This window comes from Pinus tabuliformis, chromosome J (assembly GCF_031772625.1).
Source record: "Pinus tabuliformis cultivar Carrire ecotype Pingquan chromosome J, CPIR1, whole genome shotgun sequence".
Classification (NCBI taxonomy): domain Eukaryota; kingdom Viridiplantae; phylum Streptophyta; class Pinopsida; order Pinales; family Pinaceae; genus Pinus; species Pinus tabuliformis.
In genome coordinates this window covers 1,509,287,458-1,509,314,877 of record NC_142295.1, presented here as the reverse complement: position 1 = coordinate 1,509,314,877, position 27,420 = coordinate 1,509,287,458, and the positions used below count along the sequence as shown (strand labels likewise).

Below are 27,420 nucleotides of genomic sequence, written 5' to 3'. Positions count from 1 at the left end.
AAACATTAAAGACCATTGAATTCCCTTCTCGGCGGTCAACAAAAAAAATCGAACACTCCACGCAAAATCTGATTTGACGTGGGCCGGAAAACTGTGCGTTAACGTCCTCGCACGTTGGGCAAAATCTCTGTCCGGTGACCTGATCCGACGCAATTCGCACACCGTCTTCAGGCAAACCAATCGACCCTTAACGTCCGGGGAGCAAGCGGTAAAGCTGTTGTACAGGGGACGCGTGGCACGTCCTGATTGTGTCGGGGCCTCCTCTGCGGGTACAGCCTTCTGCCAAAGGCGGTGCGGGGAGACCGGGCCGGTTTTCCAAAACCGATGTGCAGTTGGAATTAATATTCCAACAACCAGAATTCAGTTACCTGACGTTTATGCATGTTCGACCAGCCTATAAGTATTTCCACCACTCTACAGAAAAATATGTCCAGTAGTTCATTGTGTTGGAAGTAGTGAGCGTGCGCAGTTGAGATTGATCATGGCGATGGAGTTGGGTTTTCACCAGTTCCCAGTTTCGTGGAACGTAGGTAATTACTTTGATATTAAACTACTCAGTGCTTTTATCTTTGTATTGACAGTGGCGGCATGGAGTTTCCTTTTCAGGGGGAGGAATGGAAAATCTGGTAGCATGCCTAAGGGGAGGCTGCCTCCGGGGCCGTTTCCGTTGCCCATCATCGGCAACCTTCACCTGCTGGGAGACCTTCCCCACCGCGCTCTGGCGGCGCTATCTAAGAAATACGGGCCTCTCATGTCTCTCCGCCTCGGCTCCGCCCTCACCTTGGTCGTCTCCTCTCCAGATATGGCCAAGGAGTTTCTCAAGACCAATGACCGCATTTTCGCCAGCAGGTCTCCATACGCCGCTGCAAAATACTTGACCTATAATTCGTCGGATGTGGTCTTTGCTCCGTTAGGGCCTTATTGGAGGCAGATGCGCAAGGTCCGTGTTTTACAGGTGCTCCACTCTAAGCGCATAGAATACTTCCGCTACATAAGAGAAGAGGAAGTCTCCGACATGATTCGCTCTCTTCTGAATTCAGTTCATCAACCTGTAAACATTACTGAGATGGTGTCGGGTCTGGTGACTGACATAATGTGCAGGATGGCCTTCGGTAGAAAATATAGTGACCATGACATAATTGGCAACATAGGGTTTGTATCAATGGTGAAAGAAATTGTTGCATTGTCTGGTTCTTTTAACATCGGAGACTACATACCATACTTGGCCTGGATGGATCTCCAAGGCTTCAGCCGTCGCTTCAAGAAAGTAAGGAAGTCGCAGGACGATTTCTTAGAGAAAGTAATTGATGATCACGCTGCGCAGAATGACGCCAACGCTCCACGAGATCTTGTGGATGTTTTAATTGCAGCCTCTGTCGATAAAAATGCAGAGTTCCAACCTTCACGAGATAATATTAAAGCCGTTCTTCTGGTAAGTATGTTTGGCTTGAAATTCATCTTCTCCCAGATTCATTCATCACATTGAGGTTAGGTTATATTTTACTTTTCCTTTTTTGGCAAAAATAATTGATGTTTGGAACCATATAGTGTGATTTATCATTTTATGGGTAAGATAAATATTATTGGAGATGAACAATAATAATAGGTAGTTAGAAATGTCAAAAAAATATTGGCAAAAATAATTTCAATGTAATGGATGGGAAGGGATGATATTAAAGTTGTTAGTGTGGTAAGTATGTTGGTTTGAAATTCTTTTTCATGATCTAGATTTATTATGGTTGGTTATTTTATTTCAAAGATAAATATATTAGTTGGTTTAAAGTAGTGACAAAAATAATTTTCATGTGTTAAAAGATAATATTAAAAATGTTATTTAGTAAATCTGTTGATTTGAAATTTTTTTCACAACCAAATTATTTTGCCCATGTTTCAAACCATTCAATATGATTCATCATTTTAGTGTGATAGATTTAGAAAAGATAATATTAAAGTTGTTAAAGATAATATTAAGTGGTTATTCTAGTAAATATGTTGGTATGAAATTCTTTCCCTGATCTAGATTATTTTGCCAATGTTTTGAACTATCTAATATAATTCACCATTTTATTCCAAAAATAAATCATATTGGATGGTTCTTTGACAAAAATAATTTCAATGTGATAGATTCAAGGAAAAATAATATTAAAATTGTTATGATAAGTATGTTAATTTGAAATTTTTCTCCGTGATCTATCATATTGAGATTACTTTGTCAATTTCTCAAACCATCTAATACGCTTCATTATTAATCATTTTATCTGGAAAGTGAATCACACTTAAAGTTCAAGGTTCAGAATGTTTATCATATTGAGATTATTTTATCTATTTCTCAAACCATCTAATGCTATTCATTATTAATCATTTTATCTAGAAAATGAATCACACTTAAAGTTCAGGGTTCAGAATGTTGGGAAAAAAAGTTGTCAACTAAAATACTAATTTCAATATAACGAGCAGAACTATGTGCTAACTCTTCCTTCATTCTTAGGAATCACACAGGGAATATATATAGATGGCCAAGAAAATAAATTTCAAATGAATCCTAATCATATATATATATATATATATATATATATATATATATATATATATATATATATATACATATACATATGAATTAATTCTACGAGGAACAAGAATTGAAGTAACTCCATTGAGATACTAAGGAAGGTGGTGTGGGAGGCTAGGGTTTTGAACAGGGAGCGACAGGTGCAAGCTCGCAACAAAGGAGGGGCACAAAGGGGGGAGCTCCACTCCCTCCTACAGTAATGTGGTATCAAACAGAAGAAAGGAGGCGAGTCTGAACAATTTCTGGAAACCAACGGAGGCAGAAACAAAGAAAACAAGCACTCAAAATTCGTAAAGAAGAAAATCCCATAAACAGGAAGGGATCCACAAGGAAGTCAGGAGAGAAACAGAATCAGGAAACAATAGTAAGAGAACTGAGAACACATCTACAAAGGGACCCTGTAAACCCAAGAAAAACATTAAACCTTGGGTGGTCCTAAATGACCCTGCACTACAGGTGCATAGAGATTACATGGTGACATACGCGGTCATATGTAATTTTATGGGCATATGGCCTATGGAGAAGGCTCTGTACACTTGGATAAGAAACAACTGGAAACCTAAGGGAGAAATAAATCTGCATCTTGGGTCCAAGGGTTTTTTCACAGTGGTTCTCACTAACCTAGAGGACAAAGAGAGAGTTTTGAAGGAGGACCCTACTTCTATGATGTTGATGGCCTTTACATGTGACCATGGGTCATGAACTTTGTCCCGAAGCGAGAAACGCTTCCGTCCTGGTATGGGTTAGATTATACTCCTTACCTTTAGATTATTAGCTGCCTGAATCCTTAAAAGCTATCGGAAATAAACTAGGGCATTTTATAAAGATATCAGAGGTGACTCTCCGAGGTAAATATAACTCCTTCACCCACATATGTGTAGAGATGGACCTATCGGGAGCACTCCCTGATGAAGTCATCCTAGAGGATTATGATGAGGAATGGCTATAGGCAGTAGAATAAGAACATGTCCCATTCAGATGCCGTAAATGTCATGAACATGGGCACCTCTTCAGAGAGTGCCCACTCAAAAAAAGGGAGGACAATTTTAAAGTCAACACAGGAAAAGACCCTGAAGGTTTCACCAAAGTGGGAGGTAGAGGGAAAGGAGGGGGTAAAAAGTACCAAGAGAAACCTAGTGAGAACAAGCCACCAAGTCATAACAGTTTCAAGATTTTAGAAGAAGAAGGGGATGGGGGAAATGGAATGGACATGGAACCGAAGGACAATCATGCAGAGAAGGAAAAAGAGGATAACATGGAAATAATACATGGAAACAATGAACAAAAGGAGGAGCTACCAAGCACTATGGAACTCAGTAGGGACCATGAGATGACCCCAAGTTAAGGAGGCATGGAGGACCACGACCTTCAAGAGATTCTTGAAAGGGAGAATATTGATCTAGAAAAGTTTCTAGAGCAAGGAACCAACAAAGGGATTGACTCTCTACCACAAGAGGAGTTTGATAGAGTACAACAACTATTACTCTGAAGATCTCAAACTAAGGCTGTTGGAGTCAAAAGGAATCACAAGAGCTAGGAGAACAGAGGGGTTAAATCTATGGAGGTAACATTAGGACACTCCACCAAGAACCCAAGCAAGAAAAGAGGAAGGAAGAGAGGGAACGAATTGTTGATAAAGTGTGGGAAACTCATGATTAATTCAAGCAAGATGAAAGATCTTACCAGTTACTCTTTTACAAACCCATCATTATGAAGCTCATAACCTGGAACATGAGGGGACTAGGAAGTAAAAGGAAACAAAGAAATCTCAGTAATAGAATAAAAGAAGGAAAACCAGATATGGTGTTTATACAGGAAACAAAATGCTAAATAGATAAAATCAGAGAAATTCATAACAAATGTCCTATTAAATATGAGTACTTGGAAGTCAAAGCAAATAATACAACAGGAGGTATTCTCACTCTTTGGAATCCTTAGAAATTTGGTATCCTGGATGCTGAGGCATCTAGGAACCATCTTTCAATGGTTATCCAACCTTTGGGGGACAAGGAATGTTACATGATCACAAGCGTCTATGGTCCTCAAAAACTTGAAGACAAATTTAGTCTCCTCACCTCATTGGAGGAGCTTTTACAGGAGGGGACTTCAATATGATTAGATCTCTCATGGAAAAAAAAAGGAGGGACCAAAACACTAGGAAGAGACTCCATTGCCTTCCAGAACTCCTAATCAACATGAGGCTGGTAGACATGGAAACAATAAATGGCACCTTCACATGGAACAATAAGAGATGAGAAGCTTCTCAAGTTGCCTCGAAACTAGACAGGTTCATAATCTTGGAGGACCTCCTTCTCAATGGCCGTGTCCTAACTGCTCTTATCCTCCCTTTCAGAGGCTCGGACCACTGGCCTATTCAGCTAGAAGCTTCATGTATTGGCACTCTGAGGAACAGACCTTTCAGGTTTGAAAATATCTGGCTTACTCACCCTGACTTCATCACTAACATTAGGAAATGGTGGGTGGAAGACATGCCCATACAAGGAACAAAAATGTTCCTCCTGCAATAGAAACTCGAACTCATCAAGGTAAGGCTTAAATAATGGAACAAAAATGAGTTTGGCAACATTTTTAAATCCAAAAGAGAAGTGGAAAAGAAATTACAGGAAACTAACCAAAGTCTCATCACAGAAGGCTTCACAGAGGAAAGGAAAATGCAAGCTAACTCTCTTCAACAAGAATGGGACGACAGATGCCAGCAGGAGGAAATCTTCTAGAGATAGAAATCAAGAGTGCAATGGATTAAAAAATGGGAAATAAGCACAAGGTTGTTTCACAAGTCTACCATGGAACACAAGGCACATAATCAGGTCACAAAACTCATAGATCCTCAAGGGAAAGAACTAAATACTCACAAAGAAATGGAGTCTGTACTGGTACAACATTTTCAAAGCATAGCAGAGGAGACTATCATAGAAATATCTCAATTTATTAATAGCTTCACTCAGCATATTCCAAAACTGGTAACCGGGGAAGATAATTATAATCTTAATAGGCCAGTGACTGAAGAGGAGGTTACTGAATTAATCAAAGAGATGCACAATGGGAAAGCCCCAGGCCTGGATGGTTTCAATGTAGACTTCTTCAAAACATGTTGGGAAATAGTCAAACATGATATTCTTGATGTGGTGGAGGATTCGAGAAAATCAAGAACAATTCTAAGAGCGCCTAATGCATCCTTCATAGCCTTAATCCCTAAGCAGGAAAAAGCCATGACACCAGACAGATTTAGACCCATAGCTCTATGCAATGTGGTGTACAAAATCATTTCTAAAATTATTGCTAACAGACTTAAACCCCTTCTTCCAACGCTCGTGTCAAAGGAGCAGACTGGATATGTGGAAGGTAGACAAATTCTCAATAATATCATTCAAGCTCACGAAGTGGTTCATTCTCTCAAGAATAATAAGCAAGTGGGCATGATCATACAACTTGATGTAGCGAAAGCTTATGATAAGCTTAGATGGTCTTACATCAGAGAGGTTCTAAAAGCGTATGTCTTTGACCACAACTGGATAAGATGGGTCATGGCCCTGGTTACCACAGTTGATTGTTCAATCCTTCTTAATTGCTCTCCATCCAGAACCTTTTGGCCTTCAAGAGGTCTCAGGCAAGGAGATCCACTTTCCCCTTTCCTCTTCATTCTCATGATGGAAGGATTAGGCAAAGTGATCAATTTAGAGAAGGCAGAAGGAAGAATGCAGGGACTCAAACTAACCCAGAATGGGGACACATTGACTCATCAACAATTTGTGGATGAAACCATGCTACAAGGCACACCCATAGTCAAGGAAGCCAAAGCTTTCAAACAAATCCTGTACGATTTTGCCATGGATGCTAGCACAGAGGTAAGCCACACAAAATATAAAGTTTTTTTTTTCAATACTAACATTTCTATTCAGAGAAATCTCTCAAGAATTCTAGGTTTTCAAAGAGATCATCTTCCCTCCAAATATCTGGGAATACCTCTCACTGACAAACCTCTGAGTAAGGAAGTTTGGGAGCCAATGACTAATAAATTGAAGGACAAAGTCAGTAAATGGACAAGAAGATCTTTGAATTTAGCAGGTACGTTAGTTCTTACAAAGGTTGTCCTGCAAACCATTCCAATTTTCATGTTCTCAGCTCTCCCGGTCCCAAAAGTAGTTACTCATCAAGTCAAGAACATCCAAAGAGATTTTCTTTGGGGTAAAGGGGAAGAGAAAAGGAGATGGGCTCTAGTAGCTTGGGAAAAGCTATGCAAACCCAAAACCCATGGTGGTTTGGCCCTCCATGACTTGGATACTCTAAGCAAAGTTTTGGGGGCACAACTTTGGTGGATATGGATAAAGGAAATGAGAAAGCCCTGGGCTAAGCTCTAGAAACAGAAATATGCAAAGGACTGGCAAGAAAGGGACCACATTTGAATGATAGGACACATCGGGGGCTCCCACATTTGGAAAAATTCCTGGGAGAACAAAGCCTTAGTTCAGAATCATAGTTTTTGGGAAATCAGAAGTGGCAATCTAGCGTGGTTTTGGGAGGATAACTGGTAGCAGGAACCTAACCTATGTAGAGAAGGACTAGACATTATCAAATAGGATACCATCAATAAAGGACTGAAAAGGGTAAGTGACTTTTGGGATCAGACAAAGGACAATGGTAAATGGAGAATATGGAAGGTACCAGTGTACAATGAAGAGACCCCTTTGAAGGCCCAAGCTGAAGTTCTTGAAGCAATCCTGGAAAAGAGGAAAATTTTGGTTTCAACCTCAAATGACCAACTAATATGGGGGAGAAACAGTGAGCGCAACTTTAACCTCAAAGAAGCCAAAAGAATTGCCACCGGACTTAACTATCCAAGCCCTAATAAGATATGAAAGGAGCTATGGCAGAACCCACACTGGATGAAGATCAAAATGTTCATGTGGCCTGTAAAACAGAAGAAGATTCTGACTTGGGAAAATCTTAGAAAGAAAGGTTTTGTCGGCCCATCAAGGTGCCAGTTATGTGGTGTGCAGGAAGAAACTATGGATCACCTTCTCAACCTTTTCTCATTCACCTCCACCTTATGGAACTGGGTGGCCTCAATATTCAGACGAACTGACAGGAACGAAAATGACATCACTGGAAATTTAAAGAATTGGAGCAAATACTTCTCAAATTATGAGACAGTCAACACAGCCTGGACTCTGATTCCAGGATTTTTGATCTGGGATGTTTGGAAAGAATGTAACAACAAGATTTTCAAGGATAAATCTGGCACAACCCAAAGCATCATTATGTAAATCTTAAAGCAAGTCAAAGAAACTATTAATGCTAAAGCATCCCCCCGAGAAACCCCCTTGTCACCAGGATGCTCACATTCTAGGATTGTTGGGGCTCCAGCTCCTTGCCCCTTAAGGCATGAACAAGACCGCAAGACTGACTACACAGGGAAAGCCTTTCTGGCAACCCCCTCCCCATGGCTTTTTGAAATTCAATATAGATGGAGCCTCAAAAGGGAACCCTGGGGATGTTGGTTATGGAGGAGTCATAAGAGATGAAAATGGTAAAATAAAGTCATATTTCATAATCATTTGGGGAATGCCACCAATGATATGGTGGAACTCATGGTCATGGAGCAATGCTTAGAAATTCTGATTGATTTCAATTAACAGAACACAATCATAGAGGCAGACTTTGAATTAACAATTAATTCGGTCAAAAAGATAAGCACTGGCACAACACTAGATAAAGTTTCAAACCACTGGAGACTTCTGCAGGTCTATCATTGCATTCAATCTCACCTAAGATTCCTTAGAACTCTTAGATTTTTTCATGTTCGCAGAAACGCCAATATATTGGTGAATCGGCTGGCAAATGAAGGGGTGCTTTGTATAAGAGACAACAAGAGTTCATGGGAGTCGATTCCCTTAGGGAAACTATGTGAGGATTGCTACACTTTGGCAAACGCAGACAGGGAGCACTATCAGTGTAGGAAGGAGAAGAAGCTAATTGAAAATCAAGTAGATGGACGATAAGGGTTCATCAAGAAGAAGACCCAAAAAGCAGAGTAAATGGAAGAGCATGAAGCAAAACCACCGCAAAAAGAGTTTCGCTATAGTTAAAGCGGTTTTCGAGCGTCCTAATTACCCTAAGTGGTTTAATAGGAACGCGCCCGATGCTAAATACCTTCAGCATGTGGCTCACGGAGTAGAGAGAATATCGCCCTTATCGAGCGGGTATTCCTCATACTTCTTGTCAGCCCGATATTCGTTATAGCCGCTGGATCTAGTAGAAGCATACCAACGGCTGAGGTTCGTTGTGCAAGTTGGAGGGCCCGAGTTATCTTCCTCATTCGTTTCTCCTCAAGGTTGGGATCAGTGGAATTAGGGTTGACAACTTGCTCGATGATTATCCCCATAGCAGACCTAAATTCTTTTCATTGCGGTCTCTATTTCATCATCGGGTCCGCTTGAAGACTTTTTGAGTTTACTTTTTTTCGTTTTGTTAGAGATCCCCATCCGTCAACTCTCAGAAGACGGATCGAATGGTTTAGGCGGTTTGTTTTGTTTTGTGGGCTCTTGACCCGGTTTTCGAGCTGTTGGCTCAGTACCCAAAGTTCAGGGTGCTAGTTAACTCTTAGACCCTCTTGAGCTTTGGGTTGGTTATATTATATATAAACTATTTTTTAGCTAAAAGTGAATAGAAAAAACGACTCTTACTTCAACAATATATATATATATATATGAAATATAATTCAATTTCTAATAAAAAAATATAATTCAATTTCCAATGCCAAAATATAGATATCTTTATTAGAGTTATATATTTTTTTTGACTACATAAGAAATCCTATGATTTAAATTAAAAAGATATATACATATATAAATTTTTAATTAAAATCTCAAATTTCAATATGCCTTTAAAAATATGATTTAAATATTTTACATTAAATTAAATTAAAAAATAAAAATCATATTTTACTTTCCTTATTTGTGTCAAAATGATTGTAAATTTGATTGATAGCAAAGCCGGCGTAAAAAGATATTTTATCAATCCCCTTTCAACAAAAAATTAATGGTCATTTCATTAATTTTGAATTTTAAATATTAAAATTTAATTTTCTTTCACGATTTTCATTCAAAATAATATTTTCATAGAGCTTGGTAAACATTATGGAAAATTTTGCAAGTTGATAGAAGTCAAAATCACACTTTCAATCCCTAAGTTATTTCCCATGCAGCCAGGAACAAATAATGGAACGTGATCGAAGAATTATATGAGACAAAATGCATCATCTTTTGGTTCCCATGATAGTTTCACGATGGATTATGTTTCTCGTTTGAATTGGCGATAATTATCAAAGTTCAAATTTTGTTTGTGTAAGTTAAAATTAAAAAAAAAGAAATTAATAATAATAATAATAATATAAATTATAAAAAAAATTGCACTCAAAGAAATTGGATTCCTTTCGACTAATATTAAATCAGTATTTAAGATGGATTTATGCTAGTCTTATTTTCAATATTAACCATTTAAATCTATTTAAGATAATCTTAAAAAATGAAAGATAGAAAATGGGAAAACATGTAAGTAATATTTTTTAATATGAATAACAAAATCCTAAAACTCAAGTGTAAGGTAAAAAATGAGATAATAGATATCAATAAGCTTCAAGTGATCTCCATATACCAAAAAATTTATATGTTAATCATTATTCTTTTTCAATCTAAATTTATTCATCAATAAATATGTCTAAATTAATCCTTATAATAGATCACAGAAAAAATCTTTTAGTTGAATTCCAAACAAATTATCATTAAATTAACAACTATTCTCCAACAAACCAATTTCTATTCTTGGCTGAGAATAACAACGGGGACAATGTGAAGTCCGACTAGAAAAGGGAAGTGCGCTCGCTGCCAACTTCAACTAATTTCATAAATCAAAATCTCGTACCATATTGAAATCAACGTATTAGGTTGCGAACCGAATCAACCTATTAGGTTGGGTATCAACGAATCTTGGTAACTATGGATTGAAGACGTTGAAATATTGACCAAACGAAATTCAAAATCTTGAAAAATTTCAACTATACTACAAATTTTTAATTATTTAATCAAAATCTTATTAAATTATATAGATATTGCGGCAATTAGATAATTAAATAAATTAATAGGTCGATTTGGGTTGGCCTAATCAAAATCTTATTAAATTCTATAAAAATAACAAAAATTAAATTCACCATATTAAATTATGGATAAACAACATAAAATTTTAATCTCACACTAATACCTAAAAAACTAAATACCTGCAACAAATATAATAAATAATCTCAGATCATAATGCTTAATTAAAACCAGTAACACGTTAGTTAGAATGGAACGCCGCTGTTTAGATTACAAGGTAGGATTGGAACGTCATTTCTGCTATCAGATTCGTATCTACGTATGTAATGATAAAAAGTTTGTGACATTTGCATTTATTTATTTAGATTTATTAATTTAAAATTTATAAACTTTTAAAGGAATTTTATTATTATAAAAGTTTTACATCTACCATACCAAAGAATTCATCGTAGTTTTGTATTGTGAGACCCATTCATCAAAATCAAATTTGAAAATGACTTGACACGTGAAAAATAATAATAAAAAGAGAAAAATTGAGAAAAGAGGATGTTATGGCTTCGTGACTCTGATCCATGGGCAGGAGAATTTAAACATAGATTATAATAGATCAACCAATAACAATGAACAAATACTCTTAACTCATCTCCTCAATTAAGGCTTCTAAAACATCATATATTGGTTCAATGTATGTTTAGTATTGTGGGCAATTTTGGTATGAGTGTTAGTGTTTGATTGAATGTCATTCAAGTTGCTAGTTGAGTTGTTTGATTGAATGTCTTTGAAGTTGCTAGTTGAGTTTATGTCTTGCCTTGGATATTCCGGAGGAAATAATTGAATTTGTGCTTTAGTTTGGACTTTTTTATTATTGAAGATTAGTTTATGTTTAGGTTGAGTGTAATTCAAATTTTGTTTGTTAGTTTAAATTGTCATGGATGAGTTTGGTTTTAATAGGATAATTGTTTCAAAATATTATTGTATAAGTTATTTTTGAGTGGATTCTTAGGTAAATTTTGCAAGAAAAAAGAGATTCAAATATTTTCTCGGCACAAGCCTAAGCCTTAATCTCTCTTAAAATATTTAGATGCACTTATGTACCTACAAATTTAAAGGGAGAGGTTTGATCCCCTAACCTCTTCCTACCTCACCCTTTTTCACTTGGAAATTTCCATAAAACAAATCAAATTAGAGGAAGGGTTCAAACCGGTTACCTCTTCCCCCTCAAATTTTGGTATTGAACTATAATGAAAACCCCGTTATTCGAGGATTAGGGGTGGAAATATGTGATTGCTCGTGACATGAAAACCTCCTTCAGTGATGGTTTCTACAACCCATTGCTTACCCACCACTCATCAACCATCATTTCCACTTCTCTATCAGTTATTGCAATGCAGAGGGGTTAGGGGAATATCTTACCACTTGTGTGAGGCCATCATAACTACTCTTGTCCACCACCAAGGATTTAAGTTTTTGTTTATTTCATCCATTAACTATTCTCCAACAAACCAATTTCTATTCTTGGCTGAGAATAACAACGGGGACAATGTGAAGTCCGACTAGAAAAGGGAAGTGCGCTCGCTGCCAACTTCAACTAATTTCATAAATCAAAATCTCGTACCATATTGAAATCAACGTATTAGGTTGCGAACCGAATCAACCTATTAGGTTGGGTATCAACGAATCTTGGTAACTATGGATTGAAGACGTTGAAATATTGACCAAACGAAATTCAAAATCTTGAAAAATTTCAACTATACTACAAATTTTTAATTATTTAATCAAAATCTTAAATTAATAGGTCTCAAAATCGACCTAAACCCTTTCGGCATCAACCCGCGGAGCGCGGACTGAAGTCTCACCCGAAGCAGTATGGGGGGATGGTGGAACCAATTTTCCACACCATAAGATGGTCGTGATTTGTTTAATTACCTCTATCCTTGCCTTCGGGTAGGTTGCTTCGCTCTAGGGCTTGCAAAACAAAACTTGCATTCCATTCTTCAATACCTCCGTGAAAGGATACGATCGTCCTTCGTGTAGCCCAAGCCTGCTGCTTAGGTACTTTCGCGCTGCTATGGTAGCGTGTCATACAAATTCCCCAATTGATCTAAGTTCCTGGGTTATCTTATCAAACAATTATAGTTATCCCTACATAAACAGCTATTTGTATATGCGTTTAGTTATTCAATGTGATTGCATTCATTCGTGCACCATATAAGCATAATAAAGAAATTCATACATAACATATCAAGATGCATCAATAGAACAAAGACACATAAATTGTAGAATATCTCTCTTTATTAATATCTCCCAAGTGGTTACAAACTTTGTCCGCCCTACACACACAACTGCAGGGACCCGTGCACTTAGTTGCGGACTTCTACCCTAGGCCTTTGTGCACTCAGCGGCAGAGCATATACCTACACTACAACCCAAGACTTGGACTTCTTGCTCTAAAGCTATGATTTTATTACATCATCCATCATTGTCTATCTCTTCCAACTACTTAGAGCTTATCTCTTTTTATACAATCCCATGGTCCGCGGACCATGGGTAGTTCTCTTATAGCCGACTTTACTTTTACAAAACTAAGGGCAGACTACCCTTTATGACACATAAAACCTTTGTGCTCCATGACCACAAAATGTGGAGTCTTTACAATAATATTACAAAATTTGACTTAAACATGGGCTTTCAGCCCCAAAACTACCCTTGGGGGATCCCGCTCCCAACAATATCCTTTTGACTTCTTATTTCTCCAGCTCAATACCAAATTCAATGGTTATCCTCTCATCCTTGGAAGACCATGGCTAGCCACTGTTGATGCTTACATAAGTTGCAGAGCTGGGAACATGACCATTAAGAATGGGCATTTGTCCAAACAGTTGGTCTTATACCCTCCTACTCAACCATCCCTAGAGCATGACCTACCCTTATGGTTGGAAGAGGAAGATGAAGATGAAGTATATCATACCACATCCTATCCAATCTATACCCTAGATGTTATTATAGGAGGGGGGAAACCTGATGAAGATGACCTCATTGATCAAATCCTCCAGACCCAGCCCCCCAACACCATGCCTCTTGATGAGCTGGTGAAGGAATCTGAAGATAACCCTTGGACTAATTTATGCCTAGTTGACCCTAGTCCTGCTCATGTCAAAATGGTAGAATTTGGTCCATCTAAAACATTGAAAATCAACCCCTCTCTCTCAGCAAACCAAGAAGAGAAGTTGTGCAACATGCTGAGAGAGCACTTGGATGCTTTTGCCTAGAGATATAAGGAAATGAAGGGAATGCATCCTTTGGTGTGTGTTCACCACATCTACATCAAGGAAGGATGAAAACCAGTGTGCCAACCTCATAGGAGAATGAACCCAACCCTCAAATACATAGTGAAGGAAGAGTTATAGAAACTGTTGGATGCAGGGTTCATTTACCCCATCTCAGATAGTGAGTCAATGTCCCTTCTATTTTTGGTCCCAAAGAAGAATGGAAAATTGAGTATCTATGCGGGTTACATAGAGTTAAACAAAGCCACCAAAAAAGGCCATTTTCCTCTACCTTTCATTGATCAAGTCTTGGATGGCCTTGCAGGGAAGAAGTTCTTCTCTTTCCTAGATGGATTCAGTGGTTATAATCAGATCCAAATTATCCCAGAGGACCAAAATAAAACCAGCTCCACCTGTCCTTGGTGTACTTTTTCTTATAGGGTCCTTCTTTTTCAATTATGTAATGCCCTTGAAACTTTTCAAAGGGCAGTTCTTAGCATCTTTGTTGAGCTAGTCCATGACTCTGTAGAAATCTGTATGGATGATTTCACTCCCTATGGGTCTGACTTCCTGGAGGCTCTCTCTAACTTGGGGAAAGTACTAAATAAGTTCATTGAAATGAACCTATCACTGAGTCCTAAGTGTGAATTCTTGATGAATGTAGGGACTATTTTGGCTCATTCAATATCCTAGAAAGGAATACAAGTGGACCCAAATAAAATTGCCATCATAAAAAGGGTCCCCACTGCTCAAAAGTAGAGGGATGTCAAGAATTTCTTGGGCTTAACTAGATACTATAGGAGGTTTATCAAGGACTTCAGCAAAGTAGCCTCGCCATTGTTTGGACTGCTGGCCAAGGACTTTGAATTTCATTTGTCAGATAGTTTCCAAGAGGCCATATAAATCTTGAAGCATAAGTTGAATATTGTGCCCATACTTAGAGGCACAAATTGGGAACTTCCTTTCCACATCCATGTTGATGCATCTAAAAAAGATGTAGGAGAAGTTATAGGACAGATAGATGACAAGTTGACTTACGTAATTTACTTCATTAGCAAAAATATGTCTAAGGTTGAATTGAACTACACTGTGACTGAGAAGGAACTCCTAGCTGTTGTCTATTCCTTGAATAAATTCAAACACTACATCATTGGTTATCAAACCTTTGTGCATACTAACCATGATGATATCAAGTACTTAATGAACAAGCCTGATGTGAATGATATAGTTATTAGATGGTTTATTTTGTTGCAACAATTTGATTTAACCATCATTGATAAGCCAGGTAAAGAAAATGTAGTTGCAGATTTTTTGTCTAGGCTTGCTTTGCCTGTAGGTGAAGAAGGGATGGTTGATGACCAGCTGCCAGATGAACACCTATTTTCTATTTCAGTTCTCTCTCCATGGTTTGCTGACATAGCCAACTACCTAGTTGCTGCAAAGTTCCCTCCAAATCTATCATCCAGGGAGAAGAGCAAGATTGTAAGGAAGAGTGCCCCATTCACTTGGATTGGAGGCAATCTCTTCAAACTGGGCCCAGATCAAATCTTGAGGAGGTGTGTCAAGGAAGAGGAAGTCTTTGACATCCTCTTAGCCTGTCATGATGGGCCTTGTGGAGGTCACTTTGCTACTAAGAGGATAGCTTCCAAGGTAATGCAATGATCTGGATTTAAATAGGAACGCAACAAATTACAGAGATAACCATAAACACAGAGATGCAGTGGAAATAATACTTCATTTCATTAATGTAAAATACTGAAATATGCTTACAAACAGGAATGGAAATAAACCAGCTAAGGCGATGGTAGCTTATCTCTAAGAAGAGAGGTGGTGGCTACATGCCTTCGAACTCCTTACAATGAGGCTCAAGGGAATTTTTATTATTGAACAATAAAAGCAAACCCTAAACAACCAAAATCCTGACCCGAGGAGATGTAACACCAAGAGTTTATGGGCTCCATTGGGGTGAGTTGGACAGCCAACTTCCTGGGGTCGCGACTTGGTCATATTATCTCTATTTGATGCACATAATAGCCCATTGGAAATATCTCTCCGAGGACTATGACAAAAAAAATGATATTAGGCAAAAAATCTTTGGCGTTATATTTCCAAAAAAACGTCGTTTAGGACCTCAAAATGGCTCCAGAAGTTTAGGAACTGAAAAACTGCTAAAAATAGTAACCCTGTTAGGCCCCTATACTACTAGTGTAACCCCTTATTGTTATTAGTACAACCCCTTATTATATTATTGTACCCATGTAGACCCCATATTGTTATTATTGTGCTCCATAGAAGCCCACTATTTTTATTATTGTGCCCTTACATTATTATTGTTATGTCATCTCTGATTATATTATGACCCCTTAGACTCCTATATATAGAAAGGAGGTCTTGTCATTTGTATCATCCAAAAATTGTTCATTTGTGTAATGTAAAGGAGGTTTCCCCCTCAAAGAGGCTTATTTCTAAGGCATTCATCTATCTTTTCTATCTTTTTGTGAGCTAGTTTCATAACATTTGGTATCGGAACTTTGGATTATAGGGTTTTGCTGCTCCAAATAGGTCATCGTGGAATTTTCGCTATAACTATTTTTTTGCGAAGTTTCAGAAGTGAAAAAAAAACCCCACTTGAGAAGAAATCAGTCTGAAACTCGGCTCTGAATTTTAGATCCTGTCTCGCTAAAATTTTGGATATATAGTCTAAGGAAGTTAGGGTTTGTGCAGACCCCTGAATTACATTCCAAACAGGTCACCTTGGGAAAATCATCATAACTGTCTCTCTGAACATCAAATTGAAATTTCGTAAGAAGCTATAGAAAGAGAACGGACTGTAGTTTCTTGTGTATATTTTTCAGATCCAAAGGTCAAAACAGTGACACATGGCACTTCATACAAGTTTTCACTTCTAAAAAGGTATATAATCATGTCATCTTGGGAGATCGTGCATAACTCTCTCTTGGAGAGTCCAATTTTGATCAGACTGGTAACATTGGAAAGAGGATACAGAAGGCTACTGCAGAGCGTAATTTCAGAACTAGAAGAGCCAAAATTACAGAGTTATATTTGTTTCAAGATCGAGCTCCTAAAATCAAAAAAAGGAGATATGAGGAAGTTTGATGGCAAAGATCTGGTAAATTGGATACTACAGATGGAGCAATATTTTGATCTACATGAGGTGCAACTATTACAAAAGGTACGTATTGCATCTTCATGTTTAGAACTGGATCAATTTTTATGGTATAAAGGGCTTTGTTCTCATAAACCACTTGTTACGTGGTCAATTTTCATGGAGGAAATGATAGCACATTATGAGGATACAAAGAGAAACACCTTCTTTAGCCAATTGATAAATCTCAAACAAAAGTGTTCAATGGAAAAGCACATTGAAGACTTTCAAAAATTGAATATAAAGGTAAGTGATATTCCAGAGAAGCAAAGGATTGATGTCTTCATAGGTACTTTCAAGGATAACATTCAACATGAGGTTTGTCTTTGGGAACTTGATTCATTGGAGAAGGCATTCAGGTGAGCAAGAAAAATTGAAAGCAAAATTATGGAAACAAGGAATCCCACCACTCACGACTATAATTATGGAAGTGTTTCTTCTCCTAGCCTTCCACAACTACAAAGTTTACACCACAACAATTGGAAGAAAAAAGAGAAAAGGGGCTCTGTTACAATTGTGATAACAAATGCACTAAAGTTCATAAGTGTGTTGTGAAGAAATTATTTTACATAGAGTATGAAGAGGAGGAAGAAAATGATCAAGAAACATCAAAAGAAGAGGATATATGCCAGGACCCAACCCCAGAGAAAGAAGAAATGAATCCAACCATATCTTGTAAAGAATTGGAAAGAATTACCACTCCTCAAACTCTCAAGATAGAAGGACATATCAAGAAGAAAGAGGTTCAAGAAGTGAAAGACCACATCGAGAAAGAAGAAATGAATCCAACCATATCTTGTAATTCATTGGCGAGAATTACCACTCCTCAAACTATCAAGATAGAAGGACATACCAAGAAGAAAAATGTTCAAGAAGTGAAAGATCACATCGAGCTTCAAGAAATGAATCCGACCATATCTTGTAAAGCATTGGAAGAAATTACCACTCCTCAAACTCTCAAGATAGAAGGACATATCAAGAAGAAAAAGGTTCAAGCAGTGAAAGATCACATCAAGCATCAACAACAAGTTCTCCAACTTTTAAAGGATAACACCACTTTGGTGCAGAATCGAATGAAACAACAGGTAGATAAACATCACAGTAAAAAAGGTTTTGATGCAGGTGATTGGGTATTTTTATGGCTACATCTCAAGCAAGCTATTTATGAGAAGGAAATGTTGGCAATACTACACGCACTTAAGAAATGGTGATCTTACCCAATGGGAAGACACTTCAAGGTAACAATGGATCATGATAGTCTTAAATACTTTTTAGAACAAATATTATCTTTAGAAGAATAGAAAAAATGGGTCACAAATATGTTGGGTTATGACTTTGACATCATCTACAGAAAAGGGAAGAAAATTTTTGTTGCAGATGCACTCTGAAGAAAGGATGAGCATGTGGAAGCATTGTTTTGTGCTATTTCTATTATCCAACCAGATTGGATAAATTAAGCAAGGAATGAATGGAAGAAGGAAAAATAAGTGTGGCCGCTCATTCAAAAGTTGCAGAATATCCTAATTCAAACAATATTGCAAGAACTTGAAGAGGAAGGAAAAATCGTATTGGAACCTGGAGCGGTCACAAAAACAAGAACCCGACAGCTAGGAAATCGATCAATTTCAAAGTACCTCATCAAGTGGAAGAACTTACCCGTTGAAGATTCCACATGGGAGGACAAGGATTTTATACAGAAGCATCAAGAACTACTGAAGCATTGAGGACAACACTTTTTGAAGGAGAGGGGCATGTTATGTCCCTCTACTACTAGTGTCACCCCTTATTGTTATTAGTATAACCCCCTTATTATATTGCTGTACCCATGTAGTCCCCATATTGTTATTATTGTGCCCCATAAAAGCCCACTATTGTTATTATTGTGCCCTTACATTATTATTGTTATGTCGGCTCTGATTATATTATGACCCCTTAGACTCCTATATATAGAAAGGAGGTCTTGTCATTTGTATCATCCAAGAATTGTTCATTTGTGTAATGTAAAGGAGGTTGCCCCCTTGAAGAGGCTTATTTATAAGGCGTTCATCTATCTTTTCTATCTTTTTGTGAGCTGGTTTCATAACAGATGTAGCGGAAATAATACTTCATTCATTAATGTAAAATACTGAAATATGCTTACAAACAGGAATGGAAATAAACCAGCTAGGGCGATGGTAGCTTATCTCTAAGAAGAGATGTGGCGACTACATGCCTCTAAACTCCTTACAATGAGGCTCAAGGACCTTTTTATAATTGAACAATAAGATCAAACCCTAAACAACCAAAACCCTAACCCTAGGAGAGGTAACACCAAGAGTTTATGGGCCCCATTAGGGTGAGTTGGACAACCAATTTCCCGGGGTCACAACCTAGTCATGTTATCTCTGTTTTTTGCACATGATAGCCTGTTGGAAAGAGCTCTCCGAGGACTACGACGAAAAAGATGATTTTAGATAATAATAAAAATCGTTGGCGCATATTTCCAAAAAAATGTCGTTTAGGGCCTCAAAACAGCTCCAGAATTTTAAGACCCGAAAAACTACTAAAAATAGTAAACTGTGCTACAATTAAGGAAACTAAAAAACTGAAAGAAGCAATGGTGGGAGTCCAAGTGGAATTGGCAAGTGACCACCAATATCCACCTGGATCATGCAAGTTGGCTAGTATTGGTCCACTCTCCACCAAGATGCAACAAGTTACACTAGTCAATGTGATTAGTGCCAGAGGGTGGGGAAACCTAATCCAAAGGATGAAATTCCCTTGCAACATCAGATGGCTTTAGAGTTGTTTGACAAGTGGGGCATGGATTTCATTGGGCCAATTGATCCACCATCAAGGCATAAAAATTACATAATTGTATGCACTGGTTATTTGAGAAAGTGGGTTGAGACCAAGGCCGTCAAGGTAGCAACAGAGGAGAAAGTGGCTAAGTTCTTGAGGGAAAATGTGTTTTACAAATTTGGATAGCCTAGAGAGCTAGTCATTGATCAAGGAGATCAATTCGCATCACATTTGATCAAAAATTTGTTAAGACAACATGGGATAAAGCAGAGAACATCTACTACTTTTCATCCTTAGGCCAATGGACAGGTAGAGGTCACCAATAGAGCATTAGAAGGCATCCTCACCAAGGTTGTGAACAACAGCAGAAAGGATTGGTCACATAGACTAGTGAAGGCCACTTGGGCTGACAATACAACTTGGAAGACAACTAGTGCTTTCACTACTTATGACTCGGTATATGGAAAGAAGACGTTGCTCTTCATTGAGTTTGAGTACAACACCTTGAGAATGGCGGCACAATTGGATTTGGATGTTACAAAGGCACAACAAGAGAGGCTACTCCAATTGAATGGCCTAGATGAATTCAGGATGTAGGCTCTCCTATACACTAAAGTTATCCATGTACGGAGGAAGTTTTGGCATGAAAATAACATCAAGGACAAGGTTTTTCAAGAAGGGGATTAGGCTCTGCTATATGACTCCAGGTTTAAGGACTTCAAAGGAAAATTGATGACAAGGTGGTTAGGCCCATACTTGATAGAGAAGTTCCATGATAATGGAGTTGTTCAAATCAGGACCATTGATGAGGAATGTATTCCCTTGCTTGTCAATGGATACAGGTTGAAGGCTTACAAAATATTTATGTCTAGGGAAGAGTTCATCAGCACCATTAACAAGGAGGTAAATGTGATTGGAAGTTTCCTAGCTTCCAAGTCACAGAATTTTTGAAAACTATTTTTATTTGTGAAAAAAAAATATTAAGAAAAAAGTACAATAATAGGCCTGGATGAAAACCTCCATGAGGCATATGAGTCCAGCTCTTGGGTTGAAAACCTCCTTAAGGCAGCCTAGGAGTGAAAAAAAGAGAAAAAAGAAAAATAAAAGATCCATGGGTGAAAACCTCCCTTGAGGTGCCCAAGGTAGGTAGGCAGGTTGAAAACCTCTCCTGAGGCAACCTATGTGTCCCTAAAAAAAATAGAAGAAAAAGATAAAAAAACAAAAAAATACCATGACAAGGAACTCCAACCTATCCATTAATAAATTCTATTATTTTGTAGGTTTTTGAAGATAGCAGAAATTGCATAGGTACAGGGACAACATGCTCAGTTTCATTCCATTTCTCCCTCCATCCACTCCATCTCATCCATGCCAACCATGTCCCTACCACTCATATCCATTATCAGGCCTCAAAAATTAGTTTTTTTAGCATTTTCTGGTGTGCTACAGGAATTTCCTGTAGCAATACAGGATGTCCTGAAATGCTACAGGAAAGGGAACCCAATAATAAAATCATCCTGCATGCATATTCTAGGTTTATTAGGAACCCTACAATTCATCAAACCACTCACCTATCACCCATGCACCCCTGATTCAAATCACCATACCCATATCTAGCTCTATCTCATTCAAAAAAAACACAAGAAAATGTCAAAAGAAAATATAATTAAAAAAGGGAGGACATGTCCTCCATTGCCATAGCCCTTCACTACTCCACCAAAGATCTGCTATCATCCTCCAATCCCTACACCACTTTTCACCATTCCACTGAGAAAAAACCTTAAAAATGGAGGAAAAGGGGCTACTATAGGATTTCCTGTAGCAGCTACAAGATCTCCTATAGTAGCTTGTGCCACTACTGTAAACAACTTGAAACTTAGCTTGTCTTCCCAATTAGAGTGAGGAGGAGTACCATCATCCATGGACACCTTATTCTTCCTAGCAAGACTCCATAATAGCAGCAACAACAAAAGGATATCAAGCACCTACACACATGAACAGGACAAGCAGTCAACTATACGGGAGCCAAAAGAAAAACATAAAAAGAGAGAAAGGAGGCACTTCCCTGAGCAGCAGCACAGAAGTTAACTACTCTAGCATTGATCTGGATCTTGGGGGGAGGCCCCCAGGATCTAAAAAATTGAAATGGATCTTGAGGGAGATGCCCCCAAGATCTGAAAAATTGAAATGCCAGAAGAAAAATAGGAGAATTCCCAATAAACAAAATCACAAAGAAACTTTTTATTAAAACAGATAATAACTGTAAGGACTACATTGTGGTGGACAATCTGTCCTTTTACAAAATGTGACTTGTTACTTATAGTATTTTTCAGTTACAATACCACGGGTCAATTCCATTGGTGAATTAATACCATGGGTGGATGTCACAATACCACGAGTCAATTCCATGGGTGAATGAATACCATGGGTGGATGTCACAATACCACAGGTTAATTCAATGCGTGAATGAATACCATGGGTGGATGTCACAATACCATGGGTCAATTCCATGGGTGAATGAATACCATTGGTGGATGTCACAATACCATGGGTGAATGAATACCATTGGTGGATGTCACTTACAATACCATGGGTGGATAAATACCACGAGTGGATGCAACTTACAATTCCATGGGTAAATTCCATGGGTGGATGAATAACATGGGCAGATGAATACCATGGGTTGATGTCATTTTCCATTTGGATCATTCCTCCCTCCTTAAGAAGCAATGGTCCCCATTGCGTGAAGTTCCCTCCTGCGAAGCCTTTGTTGAATATGAAGATCCACTGAAGAGAAGGGTTTTATGTGGTTAACCCATAACCATGATGAACGAAGATCCGAGGATAGAGATACCTTGTAATGCATGTGACCAACTGTGATATTGACAATATGTGGCCTAGCAAATGGACTTCGATGAAGTGTGGGTTTGTGGATGACCCATAACCATGATGAACGAAGATATGAGGATAGAGATACCCTGTAATGCTTATGACCAATTGTGATATTAACAGTGTGTGGCCTAGCAAATGGACTTCAATGAAGTGTGGGTTTGTGGATGACCCATAACCATGACAAACGAAGATTCGAGGATAGAAATACCCTGTAATGCTTGTGACCAACTGTGATACTGTAATATCCCTCCCCTTAATAATAAATAATAAATAATAATATAATAATATAAGAATAATTAATAAATAATACAAAATAATAAATAATAATATAAATAATAAATAAATCACTTAATAATAATAAAAATAATAAATAATAAATAAGATTAAAAATATATACAAAGCAAATAAATAAAAATAATACTAACCATACTAAAACTCGAGATAAGAATAAATAAAACAAGGAAACTATCGAAAAGAAGGAAATAAAACAAGAAAAGGAAACTATCAAAAAAGAAGGAAATAAAACAAGAAAACTAAAATCAAAAGAAAGTTGCATGTAGACACATGGGTGTGTGCATGTGGTTTCCCTTTCAATATTGTTCTATTTAGTAGATGGGAGGGAGATGAGAGGCATGCCTGCATTCCATCTTTCCGAATTTCTATCTTTCATTCTCTTGGTAGAATGGTGTTCTAAGACTTAGGAGTCACTGGCAGTAGTATGTTGATTGAGGGCTCAGGGGTGGCTAGTTGTAGTAAATCCTTGATCAATTGAGCCTACAGTTGGGTGGAGAGTCGTCTCGAAAACTTTGTTGTCATCTGGAAGACATCGATCATAGGTAAAATAGGTATGTACTTATTTGTTGATTCTGATTTTTCTTATTTTAATTAGGAAATTAATTTTATAATTACTTTGGGTTGTTACATATGGTATCAGAGCGAGGTTAAAACACTTAAGGCCTATGGACATTTTAATGTAGAGAATTTTGATTATTTCTTGATATTTATTACTTTCATGAGAAAATATTCTCCCAAAAAAAAAATTATGGAGAAAAATCATGTTATCATTTTCTTTTATTATTGTTTACAATAATTATCAATAATATTATTTTATTGAAAAAATAAAATCAAAGATTCATAAAAATATTTTAATTGAAAAGCCAAATCCAAAGCAAAGCTTAAATCTCAGTTGAATCTATATACAACAGTAGGATATATATACATATATGCTCTCACAGAAGCAGGTTTCACTTGCAACAACTTTCTTGATTTTTCTCAGTTATAATTTCTTGATTTTCTAACTCCAAAATCTAGTGATTTTCTTGCATTGGCTAACCTCATAGACCCAGATCCACTTATAGACTTTATTTGTGTGTAAATGATCGCGTTCCCATTAAGCAATATGACAACAAAACAAGATTATCATGTCTCTGGTTATAGTTGCTGAAATTTAATATAAAGCTAGAATTAAAGAATGTTGAACCTGACCGACTCCGTTGCACAAGCTCTCTCTTAGATTACAATAGTATTTCTCAGACACTTCATAGTTTTTCAATATTTTTCAGTCTTGATATCTCGTTCGCAGTGGTTTTAGAAGTTCTCTTTGAAATTGATGACCACGTCACACAGGTCTCTAATTTCAACAGCTAAACAAAAGTCATGAAAGAGTATACGAAGTTTCCATGGACAGAAAGATAACAAATACCATGAAACATTATACAAAGGGTTTATAAACAGAAAAAATTAGATGTTGTCTTTAAGGCTTTTCATAGTGTTCAGTGGGGAGCATAATCTTAGGAAACTCAGAGATTAGGATTTCCTTTCCGTAATGCAAAGGGTCATGTTCACGAGCTCTTTAACTCCAACTGGAATCTCATTTAAATACTCGCCTAAATCTATGCAATGACATACTCCTACTCTTTCCACTTCTTTTAAACTTAATATAGAAAATGCAATCCCTGGATTTGAGGAGTTGTGCGTGAGAAGTTTAGATCCATGATCCCTGGATTCGAGTCGTTGTGCATAGGTTTTTTATAATTGTAATCGCTGCATTCGACTAGTTGTGCGTGGGAATTGTCCATGTTTCTTGGTTTGGTGATTTCTCTATCTGTGAATAATCGGGAAATTTTGCTATTCGGTGATTTACCTATCTATGAATATCGGGAAACTTTGCTATAATCTAACCAATGCTTTAAAAGGCAATGCGAGTCTCAGTGAAAGCCTTAGAGTGAAAGCCTTTAGAGACAAGCCTTAGTGTCTGTACAGTAAGAGCCCTTCATACCCTACATAACACCTTTTGTTGCTTAATTTACCATCCCCACAGGCCACCTTTTGTTCTTTCATTTCCCCATCTTGATAGGATCGCGTGAGCACTCTCTATTATATATGAAGCAACCTTTCTTTTCTTAATTTACCATCTGGATAGGCTACGTTCTCTCTCTATGCATACCCTATGCCACCTTTTATTCCTGAATTTTCCATATTGTGATAGGCCAGTTAATACTCTCTATCATCTTGACTATGCCACCTTTCCTTCCTTAAATTACCACTTATTGGAAGGCCGGGTTCAGACTCTATCTCATCTACCCATGCCACCTTATCTTTTTCAATTTACCATAAAAAACTAGCTTAAGAGAGAGTCTCTTAGTGTCCAAGCAATTAGTCTTTTAGCCTTATATTGAATGCATCCCATTCATGTCATTCCATTCATACGATCAAACGATATATAGAAAAGAGAAGGAACTGGAATTAATAGAAAAATATGTTTTATGCTTCGACCATTCACCATATGATATTGGAAAGTAGATTAGGCATGAATTTCCGAGGGAGGGAAATTCGTATAAGGAGCGAAATCGGAAGAATGTCTATCCACAACACCAGTATCTATCCTTCTCTTGATCTCCAGATACATATTAGTTAGTTCAGTGGACACGCACTGCAACACCTTCTTGATATGCTATATCTATTCTTTACTGTTATAGGGATTAATTATATGAATTAATAAAGATTAAAAGCACTTACACATCACTTTTTTTAACAAAGTTTCACCACAGTTAGCAATTCAACAAATAATAATTAAAATTAATAATACTAACTCGTGGTCTGACTGTAGCTTGTAGATGGGCTCTCAAGGTCTGCATGCTCATAACGCATATACCTCTTAGTTGATCACTGCAATTTTAATTTATTTATACCTCGTGGATATTTAGTTGATGGCTGGGGTCAAATATGCTAATTGTTGACTGGTTGTTTTGTGAGTATACTTTCTGGGTGATGGAATAGTTGAAACATTTATTTATTAATGGATTGTGGGTTAGTTTTCTGGTTTGTTCAATTGGTCTGTTGGGATACAGGGTCAGTATGGTTGATTGGTTATAAGTTAAATATTTCTTTTGGTTTGTTTTCTTTCGGGGCACTCATGTTTATCCACGGTAATAACAAGTTGAACAAACTATTCGGGTAAACTAAATAATAGTGCTGAAATTAACTTAGCGTCCTAACATTGGTGCAAACTTATGGACTTATTGCAAAAAGACAAGGGTTTTAATAGCAAGGCACTTTCAGAAGTTTTTGTTTTGGAATTTTTTTCTATGTTTGACTGCTAAATTGCACATGGATTAATGATGAAAATGACAATCCCTCATAGTTTTTTCAAGTTCGGTGTTCTAAATACGCAGATTTACCAGCTCACTGTTTATTTTTTTATTTTTTTGAAAATGCAAATATGATTGCCAAGTTCAAATAAAATTATGAATCTGTGAGACAAATATGATTGACATGTTTAAATAAAATTATGAATCTGTTCCGTGAAGCACTATGCGTTGTGAGTTTGAAGTACGATTTGCTCCATACAAATGTCAGGCCAATAAACTCTCTGTTGACTTTTGAATTCATGAATCTCTTTTCCCAATTAATGATCATCTCTTCCTTTTATAGTTGAAATATACATTGCGTTGTTCAAATGTCATTTCAAGTATGGTTAATACTTTCTCTCTATCTTTTGAATAAATTATTATTTCTTTCCAAATTATGTGCTCTGATTCCTGAAAAGTAGAATAACATTGCACCAACACAGCAGATTGAAAGAAATTTTTTGAAGGAATTACTCTGAATTTATGTTACTTTATTAATTCCTACATTGTCTTTGCAGTGCTCCAGCGATTTGCTCATTCTGCATACTGATTTTTAACTAAGTTGTTCTGATTTTTCTTGATTTTCTGATTTGTTGACCCCAGCTGCAATATTTATGAGCCCCATTTATTTTCAACATTGGTCTGGGTTGGTGATTTTATAAAATAGTCCACTAGTTGAATCATTAATGTGGATTTTGCAATAGTTCCAACTTTTCTAATGAACATTGAATCGTAAGCTTTGGTAAAGCAAAATGCAGGACATGTTTTACATACAATAAGATGAAGGAACATTTAAATAAACAACTTAAATCAAGAAACATATAATCTAGCTAAGGGAATCTGGAAGCTTAGCATTGTAGATTCCATTAAAGTTGGCACGATTGACTGATACAAGGATGAATTAGTGATGGTACAATCTTGACTTGCTTTTGCAGTGGTCTAGTTTTCTTTAGCTTAATATATCTACGTGATAATGTGGCTGCAGCAGTCATCTAAGCAAGGATAA

At 37.2% G+C, this 27,420-nt stretch overlaps 1 protein-coding gene across 1 annotated transcript in view; it reads left to right on the top strand.

Moving 5' to 3' along the window:
- Window positions 1-481: 481 nt before the first annotated feature.
- Window positions 482-27,420, top strand: part of LOC149233168 (cytochrome P450 71AU50-like) — a 58,685-nt gene continuing 31,746 nt past the window's right edge. Inside the window, exon 1 of the mRNA XM_089382114.1 lies at window positions 482-1,432. Coding sequence (XP_089238240.1) covers window positions 482-1,432 — 951 coding nt within the window. The remainder of the gene's footprint in view (window positions 1,433-27,420) is intronic.